A 12,689-nucleotide genomic window follows, 5' to 3' on the forward strand; every position below is an offset into this window, starting at 1 on the left:
TCGATCACTGCGTGCTGCGTCACTCGGTCACGTGTGTGTTTTGAAACGGTGCTGATGGGTTTAATTTGATCAGTGACAGACAGCAGTGGGGTAAACATTAACCCTTCTGGATTGTTTACGTGTCAGAAGACGTTTTCTACTCGACTATGAGACATGGCGGCGGCTCCCTGTGTGTGGTTTAAAGGACGTAAGACGATGCTCCGATTTTCAGTGAATGTGCACCGGGCGAGCAGGTGAGTTTAGCCGGAGTTATATGTGTGAGTTTACGGACACCTGTCAGCCCGTTTTACCTGTTTAAATACCTGTATCTGTGGGGCTGAGTGGGCTATACTTAACTCAATAAAGCAAAATTAACCCCTGAGCCACAAAGTACTTTTTGGCAACTTGAATAGTGCATGTGGTACTTTTTTCCTATAAACAATTTCTTCATTTAAAAACGCCTGTTAATCAATCAATCTACTTTCCAACTATATAAGCATAAACAAGGAACTCTTTTAATAAGTATTCACAGAAATAATGTAAAGGCGCCTTTTTTGAAAACTGGATGGTGTAGTACAGGAACACAATGAAGTGTAAATAGAGTCTCGTGCCACTACTCTGTATTATAGTGAATGTTTTGACATTTATGACTTATAGAAATTCCCAGGAATCAATTATATTAATTTAAAAAGCAAAACAATGTTCAAAAACAAATCACAGGATGACTCACAGTTGAGTCAGTGAGAGTCTGGTTCCACTAAACTGTATTATAGTGAATCAAGTATTGACATCTATTTATAATAAATATTCCCAGTACTTAATTAAAAATATCTTTCTTTTTTTTCACAACTGAATGGTGTAGTATAATCTACAGGACACCACTGAGGTGTTAAGTGACGTTAATTGCAGTAGGCTGTATCATGGTGTAGTTAATTTTATATATATATAATGTATTTGTATTCTCAATGATGACTGCACATAGAGATCACTAGTATCTCCAGCTGCGTAGACAGCTATTTTAGATCAAAAATGAGGTTGAAGCCTGGCTCAAATAATCCTAATGTTTTAGGATTCAGTCAGTGTCACATGTTACTATGTATTTTAGGCCTGGCCAATATAGCTTTGTCTATGGAAGATACCATTTTGAGTGGCTGACAGGATGCATAGAACAGTGGATTGACAATAAATCATACACACTATCGCTTAACTCATATAAACATGGTATGTCTCTCCAATATGCACTGTGTCTGCACTGCAGTGCAATAATACATTTTGTATTTTAAAATCTATATCACATTTATTAAACAGGTATACAAAAAAAGTGAACTTTGTCAAACAAACTTTGGGATGAAAAATCCATTTTGTGTTTCGCTTTCAAGAACAAAACTGTCTCATCTGATTTGATCTGTATGTGGATATTATCTCTGATGTGTGTAGATTACACCTCTGAAAATGCAAGACAGATTTGGTATTTGGTATTTATCTAATTTAATCTCTGCAAATGACAATAAATGTACCCCCTTTTCTGGGATAGAAAGTCATCAACGCATTGAATGCAAGTTACTTACATCACCAAGATGCTCCTCCTAATCCTGTCAGATTACTGATTTTAATCTGATAGATGTATCTGTGTTACATTGTGTTGTACTTTTACAAGGCATTTTTCAAAGCCACCATTAATCATTTACAGCTCCTCTGTCTGAACTTTGTTCTGTGACAATCTGAGCCTCCCTAACATGCAACAAGATGTTTTTAACACTATACAACATCGCAGGGTTGTTGTCTTTTTTCCTAAGGGTGCCCTGGGAATTTCATATCTAATTATAGTTCCTGATTAAAGCTGTTGGCCCGTGAGATTATTGAAATATACATCCCACTGACCTTGAAAGTTTGCAAATCTCAAAATGAAAACTAAAGGTTGAGAAAGCGTTTGTAGATTAACAGACCTTGAAAGTCATATGTAAGAGTAAATAAAATGTGACGTACAAGACCTGTTTGCCCCCCTAATCCGTAAGCAAATTTATACCAACTGCTCTCCTTGGGCTATTGTTTGTGCAACACTTAAATTTGGGTCAATGTTGACGTCTAAGTAATAAGTCGATAAAATGTCCTTGTATTTGATGTCCAGCTGAGTCTGTGAGCTCTGTTTATCGCTGCATAACAGCGGACATATTCTGTGTAAGCATGCAGTGGAGCAGCTGCCACGGCCATTTGTTAAGTCGCATACTATTTTTAACACTGTAATCTTTATTGCTGATTTTCTAATTGATTCCAATTTCTCCATTTAACTTTTTTTTTTCAATCCTTACTAAATACCCACTTTTACTTTAAATCAGTGGAGCCTTTTTGTATTTTTTGTAAGCACTTTGAATTGCTTTGCTGTATAGAAATGTGCCAGATGAATTATCTTGCAAAGGACAGTGTTTAACCCCCTCTTAAAAAGTTAAACAATGCATAATTACTACTGTAAATCTAAATTGCCATGATATTTGTTGCATGTTAGTGTGACTTTTAAGCCATAAATCAGCATATCAGAGCTCAGAATGGAGCATTTTTGCTATAATACCACTTTTGTAGTCTTCACATTGCTGTGCTTGGAAGAGCTCCACTAAGTCCAACATAACACAGTTTTTCTTTGTTTTTTTTTGTTTTTTTTAACTTTTAGAAAAAGTCAGTCATGCGTATTTTGTGAAAGCAGCCTCGTGGATTGTTACAGTATTTCACAAAGTGGATGATATTACACTTGTATTCTCTGGAGTGGGTGAAAGTAGTTTTATGCCAAAGACACAAGCTACAGCATTCTGCCCACTCAGTCATACCGTATGCATGTTTTTAAAATATCAAAGCATATTAGCATGACTGTCTTGTAGCCGACACGCCATGCACATCTTCATGCTCCTTTTTAAGTTTTGCACTTTTTTTTTGTCCCCCTGTTGACAACTTCTGTGTTCTGTGTCGTAGCTTTGAGCCTTTATGAACTTTTCTTTCATGTTGTTTTGTGTAGGAGGTTTTCAGAGAGCAGCGACAAAAGCTGGTTCCGTTCCTTATTTGTGCACAACGTCGATGCCAGGAAAGATGCCCACTCCAACCTGCTGTCAAAGAAGGAGACCAGCAACCTGTATAAAATTCAATGTAGGCACAAGACCTTTTACTTGCATACAAGGGAGGCTTTATTTTCTTTTAGAAGATGAGGTCGCCCCAAAGTGACTTGATGCACTTGCATCATTTTGTAATGAAATCTCAACAATCTATCAGTCATTTCTCCCCGCAGAAAGCATAGAAATAAATGACATGAATTGAATTGAGACTGACCTATTTGACCTAAGCAAGCAAAACAGTAACATCTTCAGCTTGTTATACATGAATCTCTTACAGGCAGCCACAACATATACTATGCTTGTTTCATGTGTCAAGTCTGTAACCGAAGTCTGTGGTGACTGATAACTGTATCCATCTCATGTGGAGAGATTTATCATTCTCTCTGAGCTTTGATCTTCCTTGTGGCGTACATCACACTATGCAGGGATTTCAATTTGAACACCATAATGTATTGAAATCTTTTTTTTTTTTTAGACTTTGCTGAATTCAAGTGTGAAATTACCTTGTTGAAGGATTTGATTGTTTCTTGTATTTTCCATTTCTGATAAGTCTGACTCTCTTTCTTTTGTAGTTCACAATGTCAAACCAGAGTGCCTGGAAGCCTACAACAGTCTGGAGTGAGTATCTTCACTGCTTTTAACGCAACACTATGCAATTTTTTATTTTTTTGAAGATAAATTTGATGTTGCACTGACTTGCAATAGGGAGAATGGTATCTATTTCATTATTGTTCTGCAACACAATTACTTGTTCTTGCGTTATGCAGCTTTGTTGAGCAGGAGGGAACACTGTGATTGGTGTTTTAACTCCATGATACTCAAGCACAGCAGGTTCAAAAGTAATGCTGAGCAGGACATGTAAACATAATTTGTTACAGATAGGGTACTGAGTAATAAATGCTTTTTTAGCTGTGTTTCAGTTTGGTGGATGGGACTGTACAGTCAGAACTCTGGTCATGGGTTAGTATGAATTGAACAGTTGTAGTGATGACTTTTGCCTGCAGAGGGCGCTGTTGTTTCCTGCAGCAACAGAGGGCAACACCACACAGTACTGGTCAAAAATTTGGACGCACTCTCTCATTTGGTGGTCATTTTATATTATTTGTGAAGACTATGAAAACTATGAAAGCCCACATATGTGTTAAACAAACCAGAATGTGTTTTATATTTTTATACTTTGATGACAGCTTTTGCGCATTCTCTCATTTCGCTTTAGGAGGTAATCCCCTGGAATGATTTTCCAACAGTCTTGAAGTAGTTCCCACAGGTGCTGAGCACTTATTGGCTGTTTTGCCTTCGCTTTGCTGTCCAGCTTAATCCAAACCGTTACAGTTGAGTTTGGGTCAGTTGATTGTGGACACAGCACTTCACTCACTCTCCGTTTTGGTCAAATAGCCAGTGGGGGTGTGTGAGGGTGACAGTGAATGTTTGTTTGTCTCTATGTAATATGAAAGCCCTCTAATCTTTGTCAGTGGAAATTACAGGCATTTCAAATTTAACACCATGGTTGCTAGAGAAAACAACGTCATAGTATGTTCCAATTAATAATTCAAACTTGCTTATAATCGACAGTGAATCATTAACAAGTTAAGTGGTACAAATACAAATGCCATTACAAAAAGAAACTATGGTTATGTGATTGAACAGTGGGTTCCATTGAGGGCCATTATATAAATTGGTTTATCTTAATTGTAAATGACAAGTAATGCTAGAATATTATCAACAAGTCCCTAACATGAGATTTACCAAGCCTATTAAGGAGGCTACCACTGTTAACTGTGCAGTATATTTCATGTGAAAGTCTAAATGTCCATTACTAGTTCCTGTTTTGTATGGTTTAAGTGAGACTCCACTCTGGGGGTGGTTCCTTTACTTTTGTGCAATGCATATAAAAAATCCTCACATTCAGGGGTCACAAGTTAGTATTAATGTTGAAGTTGTTATGTTTGTGAATGTGGCCGTTTGTTGTACAGCTTCCACCACAAGGTGTCTCTGCAGGTCAAGTAGGCTGTGGTGCCATGTGCATGGAGATTGATACTGCTGCTAAAAACTTAACCAATTAATTTAACTGCGTATTTTTGGTCATTCAATCACATCCCTTTTTCTTGAATACTGTTGAAGCAAGAGTCCTGAGGAAATGCCAATGAAATCCTGTCACAAGGAAACCTTTTGGCAATAATAGGCTATATTTAACTTCTGCATGCAATTGGAGAGTAGCTGCAGGCACTGATGTAACCAATTCATTTTAGCTTATCTGCTGTAAATTCACAACTGTGAATAGGTGACTCTTCATTACAGCTACACAGATAGATAGTCTTTATTGACACTGTAATGAATACAATTGAAATTTCACATGCCATGCATAACAATCATTATCATTGTCATCAAGCCATAAAAGCCATGGCATATAAAAAGTCAGTCAGTGCAAGCCTCTCACACCCTGTCATTCTGCAGCTAGCCTACCTGTTGATGGTGCAGCAGGTTGTGGCCCGCCAGTGTTGCGCTAATCAGGGTCTGAGGAAGAAGTGGAAATTAAAAGGACATAGCACTAATATGGGTAAAACAGCGGCAGTTGCTATGGCAGCTCACTGGCAGGTGCCAAAATACCAGTAGTTGCCTTGGCAGCTCACTAGTGGTTTACCGAAATATCGGTGGCAGCTCATTGGCAGGAGCCGAAATACTGGTGCCCGTGCCAATGCTAGCTGCAGATGCCACAAAATTAAGTTCTCAAGTAGCTCTTACATTTTCGGATTCATGTTGATTTGTATCTGGAAGATCTGATAATGACTCTAATGACACACCACAAAAGATGTTCGCTCTGGTGAAGCCATCAATGAGTGTAAAAGCCACTATCCAGGATGAAACATCAGGAAGATATAATTATGTAATATGCCAGCTACCAGAGGCCTTGGCGCCTGAGGGTTCTGCGCAGGATCTCAGTTGTTCCTCGGACTATGCTCTTCTGGACAGAGATCTTAGATGCTGTTCCTCCTGATCTCTTGCCACTCTGGTATTATCCAGCCCTCTTAAGCCTCATAACTCCAGGTTCATGCCTTCCTTTTCACTGTGTGTATGTGTCTGCATCTGAGTGTGTGATGGGGTTGCAGGTGTGCAAGCTTGATTGACTGCCTTGCATGTGAGAGTCTTGGTGGATCCCCGGGAGCCAGTATAAGAGGCCTAATCATCGCAGCTGGTGTGGATTTTCCTTAAACCACTCACAGCCAGACTACCAGCAGACATTTTGTGCTTGTTTTTAATTAATGTTTAAAATGATTTGTTTAATGTGTTGCTGGTGGTTTCTTGGAAGTTGGGAGAGAAATGAGTCTCCACATTTTTACTGTGATTGGGCTTTCGTTTTCACTTCGTCAATTTGTAGGGTTTTGTCGTTCGTTGTTTGCCTCTCTGGCTCTTCCTGTCTGCTGAGATTCAGATACCTGAGGCATTCACTTAGCAGGTCATCACAGGGGGTCATCTTCCTGGTGTATTCTTGGATGTTTGTTGTTTTATCCTGGGTAGAAGCTTTGACACTCATTTAGACCTCAGCCTCCTTCCTCCTGCTAGACCTGAGCATGGTAGGCAGGGCATTTTATACATACCATATTCCAAAATGTATAAGGTTCTATGTTTTTGAGTCAAGGTCTGGCAAAGTGTGGGGTTTCCCCCATTAACAATCATAATTACATCATAATGAGATTCTTGCTGGCTGAATCACAAGATTAATTTGGCAAAACATTAAGAAAACAGGAATAATATCATGTGTAAGATGGCTTCTAGTTGGCCATCTTGGTGAATGTCATTATTGTGTCCACTTATATGTGTTTGTGTGATGCTGGCTATAGGGCAGAGGTGCAAACGAGGCTCCATCAGGACAAGGACTACCCGTGTGAGGTGGTTGGGAGCTGGAATACCTGGTACGGAGAACAGGATCAAGCTGGTATGCTGCAGTAGAACAGTGAACACAAAATGTATTCATTTAATTCATCACTGTACCAGGTTGTCATATGTGCTCTCCATGTATCACTGTCAAGACCTCCTGAATACTTAACCTCAAGTGGCCGCAATCTACAAGTAAATTGTTTGACAGAGCATCACAGATTGATGTACGTAGACACTCAGGCACTATGAGATGACTCACCACCAGCATCTCTCCTGCTGCTTATGAAAGTTTACTCTGTATTATATACACTGAAGTTCTGTCAGTGACAGTAAAAAGTGATGATGAGGGTGTGTGGGTGGTATAAGTGCAGACACAGTGCTGCAGTGACACCTGCTGTCCTTTTTCTGCAGTGCATTTATGGAGATACATAGGCGGGTACCCAGCCTTGACTGAATGCCTGAAGAAGTTGAACAATAACAAGGTTTGTTGCAAACTCTTTTTCTCAAAATGGGGGAATTGACTCAAGAGGCTAATGTTTTAAATGCAACCTTCACAAATTTGAGTTTTAGGAGAGGGCACTGCATGACATAACTTGTTTGTCCCCCAATTAAAATCATGTTTGTTTGTTCCTCGACAGGAATATTTAGAGTTTCGGAAAGAGAGAGCAAAAATGTTGATTTCCAGAAGAAACCAGCTTCTCCTGGAGTTCAGTTTTTGGAATGAACCTCTGCCCAGGCAAGGACCAAACATCTATGAAATGCGCACGTATTACCTCAAGGTATTCATATATTCTTAAATATATTTATGTAAGACTTACATGTATTTATTTAAAAATGAGTCCATATGTGAACTTCTTCTCTGTGGAGTTATTCTATTCCCAGCCTTTACAATGTAGCTATTGAGGACTTAATTTAATCATTTGGTTTAGAATGATGTGACTGAAAGTTGGTCTTATATTTGCAAGCTGTCAACTCATACATCATATGTATCTGATAAATACACCTGGTCCAATAGACCTTTTTTTCAGAGCAGATGTGTTTGAACATGAAATAGTGGGACAAACAGGTTTAACATCATTTAGGGTTCCACTCCAGATTCAAGAAAGTCATGCTATTGTTTAAGTGTAAGGGTAGGTCACACTAAATATACACTTTGACCTATAAAGCTGTTTTTTATTGCCCTGTGAAAAAAATATTTTAAAACTGCATACATGTTTCCCACATTTTCTGGATGTATTCTAATAAAGTGATAGAGAAATGATAATACTATATGGTCATTAAATTGTTTGATTGAACAACAACAACATACTTTTTTTTCATTACGTAACAGCCTGTTTATGTATATTGTTAGCTAATGATGTGAATGAAGTGACTGCTTTTATATCAGCTCTTAGATCAGCTTCTGACAGGATGTGTTTTCACTGCATTATTTTCAAGACTTTGCACTGCATTTCAATGTCTATTAGGTGAGCTAATGTGTGGTATTAATATATTAAATCATTTGACTGTTTTGTCCTTCCAAGGCTGTCTGTGTTTCTTATACGTACTCATTAATCTACATCCCATTATTAGCTCTTCAGAAATAGAAGAATGGGTTCAAACATGATAAAAAATCTTTGTGCTCCAGTTTTGAATGTGGGCTCTCGCGGGACATAAGACGACCTGCTCTGTTTTGCTGTTGTACTGGGTCGACTGGTTTACGTTGGATCGTATCATAGCACTTGAGTGTGTGTTCTCCACACTTTTTTCACATTCCAGTAAAAACATGTTAATATTTTGCCCCTTGCTGTCTGTTTCAGCCAGGAACCATGATTGAATGGGGAAACCACTGGTAAGCCTTAATAAGTTTAATATAAAACATCAAATAAATATGATGTACCTTACCTACCGTATACCATTGTTTTTCATATTTCATTTTGCATATTTTTTTCTATGTAATCACTAAGTATTATACCCCTGGATGTAATATTTTTGCCACAGGGCGAGGGCAATCAAGTACAGACAGGAGAACAACGAGGCAGTGGGCGGGTTCTTCTCACAGATTGGTGACCTGTATGTCGTTCATCACTTGTGGGGTGAGTTTATAAGTGCATATACTGTCCATATTGTTCTAAGGTCCTAATTGACCCTTTAGAACAGTGTTACCCAACAAAAAAAGTGGTAAACACTGTTCTAAAAGGTCAATTAGGACATTGTAATGCTCCAGTTTAAGGAGGTAATTACTAGGAGATATATAATATGTTTGTATATTTAATACATGTATTATTGAAAACATACACAGATACGTTAAACATACAATACATACATTTTGGTAATTTTAACAGGATATCTAGTTGTTTACACAGGCAATGTACATTTAAATGTACTTGCTAATGTGAATTTAGATAGGCCTGCTTGATTTTAAGTTTTATGAATGGGCCACACATAAAAGTTATGCCCAACCCAAAGAGGCTTACAAGACACCATTATTTAGAGACATAGACCAGTAAGCCAGAGTAGAATAACAACACCAGATTTGCATCTAAAGAGTTCTCGTTCTGTTTTTGATTTGCCCTTATTAGTATGTTGCATCACAAGCAGTTGTTTGGCTAACTTTAGCTGCAGTCTGTTTTAAGTGGGCCTTTGTGTTTTTGTGCTGGGCCCTTTAAAAAAAAAGCCAAGCGTGTGGGTGCAGAATCATGTAATGTTATGACCAAAACTATGACTGTAGTGGGGAGGGGGAAGTAGCGCTCTCATGTGGCTCAAAAATGTACTGCAAATAAAAATCTTAGGTAAAGGGCTTGAAAAAAATACTCTGGATCCCGGCCTAGTCTCTGGAAATGACTGCTTTAGAACAATACAACTGTTTTTTTTATTATATGGAGTATATCACAAGGTATTTGACCTGCCTACAATTGAAGAATGGGAAAATAATATGTAACAGGAGTGGCAGAATGACTGGTTTTACTGCTTTTAAATATGCCCCCATGCAAAACAATATGTTTATGCATATGCATAAGCCTCACTTGTGAAATTAGGATTGAAATCATTTATTTATCACATGTATTGGTGTTTGTTATTGTTTTAACATATACAGACCAAATGTTTCAACTGGGTCTGGCAGTTGGAGATATCTGGCACACTTTTCTTAATGTATTCACCTGTTCAGCAAACTTGCAGAGTGGAAGGAAGGAGTTTTAGTGGCAAACTGGGAAGGAAGAGGCCCCATTCTCCATATTACAATACCCCATCACACACTTATTTTAAAGCTGTTATTTTAATGTTACAAAAGTTGCATAGTGTGACCTAACCCTATGGCTGACGAAAAAGGGTTAGAAATACAGCTTATTTGACTCTACTTGCGGAGAATAATCAAAGTTATCAGATTAGTTAGTGCATTCATTGTGATGCACAGTGTGTAAAAGAGACTGAGACACATTTATACATATGTAAGGCATTGTACTCTGTTGTAGTTTGGCAATTTTTTTTTTCACAGCTTATGAAAGCCTCCAGTCCAGGGAGGAGACAAGAAACTCTGCTTGGTTAAAGGAGGGATGGGATTCAAGTGTTTATTACACAGGTAGGAATGATGTCCATATTAATACCTCCAAGTTAAAATATACCACCACTGTCTGTGCAGTATTTTTTTGTGTTAATAAATGATGTACTACTACTGTGTATTTGTAACGTTTCTGCTGCCATTGAGGTTGGGTTATTGTTAGAAGTTAAGACAGCAGATCTTCCAAAATATTTGGTGGTTGGATATTTCTACTGCTCAAATGTTAATGTAAAAAGCTTTAGTTTCACATTTCCTTTCAGAACCTTTCAGTAACGAATTTGAATGTTCTCCCGTGTGTGTTGGTCCTCCCGGGTTTTTCCCCACAGTCCAAAAATTTGCAGATTTGGGGATTAGGCAAATTGGACACTCTACACTGACTGTAGTTGTGAGTGTGAGAGTGAATGGTTGTACTTATGTGGCCTTGTGTTGGACAACGTGCCTTTCACCCTGTGTCAGCTGGGATTGCCACGACCCTCATGTGAAGGATAAAATGGTAGAAGATGAGTGAAAATAATGCATAAATGCCAAGGTTTTGACATTTGTTTAAGAAACACATGAGAGTGCAGGTTGGTGCACATTATTTGGAAAAGAGCTCACAGCATGGACAAGTAAACATAGTGATACTACAGTCCAATTTATCTATGGTGTTTTTTTTCACTAATTAACTACTTCATTGTCTTGCAGGCTTTGCATTATCAATAGTGCCATATTTTTGATAGTGGTTGTTCTGTACTATAATGATTACCATGATATGCTTCACAAAAACAATAAACATGATATAAATGGATACCTCAGTCATTTATTGCTATTTCATTAATGTAATAAATGTTCTTACCCGGGCACTGCTTCACTTTCAGAGCTTGATTTTTAATGGAAATGTTAATTATGTCAGTGATTATAAGTCTAACTGGTTTCTCTTTGTCTCCATCCTCAGTGCCTCTGATCAGGAACATGGAGTCTAGACTAATGATCCCCACCAAAGGTTCACCATTGCAATAAGGAAATGTGAATGACCAGAACTTGTCAATCTACTGCCAGAGCAAAATGGGATAAAGCTTGGTCATAGTGATCCAATATTATCTGCTGGATGATCTCTGTTACTGCCAAGTATGTAGTATGTTCTGATTCTCCACAGCACTGGTGCATATTTTTTTTCATTTCCATTTCCAGTTTAGAAGTACAAAATTCCATATTGTGTAATAATCTACATTATGATTATGTAGAGCGAGATGCTGCTTTTTGTTGTTTATCATGAACAATGGTCATAGACCACGTTTTTTTCAGCATGAAGGAATCTCCTCAGGCCTATCAGGTCTGCTTTTTTTTTTTTTTACTATCAGTGATGGGAATCACGTTGAATGAAATCACACTGAGATTCACCACTATGACTGTGAATCACACTTTAATATACCTCAATCAATGAAGCATCTGACCATTGTGCTGAAGAAATTTTACATTGGGATGAGTAAAGCGCCTTAAAGAGCACATTTCCTCTCTGGACTGAAATGATCATGCTTTTAAAAATAAAAGTTGATCATTTCATAGGAATGTGTTTCATGTGTATTGTTTGGAATAGAAAATTTGGTCTTAGGAGTTGAAGTCATGCAAATTATCTGAAATACTTGAAGTAAGCTGACAGTTTTGCTGGGTAAAAGGTTTATAAGTGCTACACATGATAGTGACATATAGTGCTGCAATGATTGTTCAATTACTAAATTAATTGTCAACTACTACAACTATTTTGGAGTGTTTTTTTTAATAATTAAAACAAGTTTTCTGATATTCTTTGTGGCTTTACAGTGGATTGGACTGAGATTGGCTCTTCCAAATTGTCTGTCTGACCTCTCTTAACCAAGGTTGAAATACAGTGGACCATCTTTTTGAACCAATGTATCACTTCAATCAACATTGACATCAGCACTAAAAAAAACTTTGAAAGCACAATTTGTTTTCATAGCCTTAGAATAAGCCTTATGTATGTACTGTAAGCATGGTCCTTGCTTTTTCCTGGCTGCCATCTTAGTGCAAAACTTTTAAATTTAAACAATGTGTATTACATTTAAACCATTGTCAAATGACTTCACACAATGCTGATTAAGCCCACAGACGACTGCACACAGGTTGGAAATATGACTGAAAACACAAAGAAACCCACAGAAAAGTTTCTGTAGTTAATTCTACTGCTCAATAAGACCCAG

General features: G+C 37.8%; 1 protein-coding gene across 1 annotated transcript; it reads left to right on the forward strand.

Moving 5' to 3' along the window:
* The first annotated feature begins 76 nt into the window (after positions 1-76).
* On the forward strand, positions 77-12,221 carry nipsnap1 (nipsnap homolog 1 (C. elegans)). Its single transcript, XM_044026414.1, has 10 exons — positions 77-233; positions 2,984-3,111; positions 3,650-3,695; positions 6,917-7,011; positions 7,365-7,435; positions 7,592-7,732; positions 8,753-8,784; positions 8,934-9,028; positions 10,429-10,512; positions 11,426-12,221. Exons 1-10 carry the CDS (start codon positions 154-156, stop codon positions 11,488-11,490), a joined length of 837 nt encoding a protein of 278 aa, XP_043882349.1. The 5' UTR covers positions 77-153; the 3' UTR covers positions 11,491-12,221.
* Positions 12,222-12,689: the final 468 nt, after the last annotated feature.

This window comes from Solea senegalensis, linkage group LG5 (genome assembly GCF_019176455.1).
Source record: "Solea senegalensis isolate Sse05_10M linkage group LG5, IFAPA_SoseM_1, whole genome shotgun sequence".
In the NCBI taxonomy this organism is placed as follows: domain Eukaryota; kingdom Metazoa; phylum Chordata; class Actinopteri; order Pleuronectiformes; family Soleidae; genus Solea; species Solea senegalensis.

Excerpts from the sequence above, each read along its gene's own strand:
- nipsnap1 (XM_044026414.1), top strand. The coding sequence starts at position 154 with ATGGCGGCGGCTCCCTGTGTGTGGTTTAAAGGACGTAAGACGATGCTC. Across the intron at positions 234-2,983 it reads AATGTGCACCGGGCGAGCAG|GAGGTTTTCAGAGAGCAGCG; the intron begins GTGAGTTTAGCC and ends TGTTTTGTGTAG. Across the intron at positions 3,112-3,649 it reads CAACCTGTATAAAATTCAAT|TTCACAATGTCAAACCAGAG; the intron begins GTAGGCACAAGA and ends TTTCTTTTGTAG.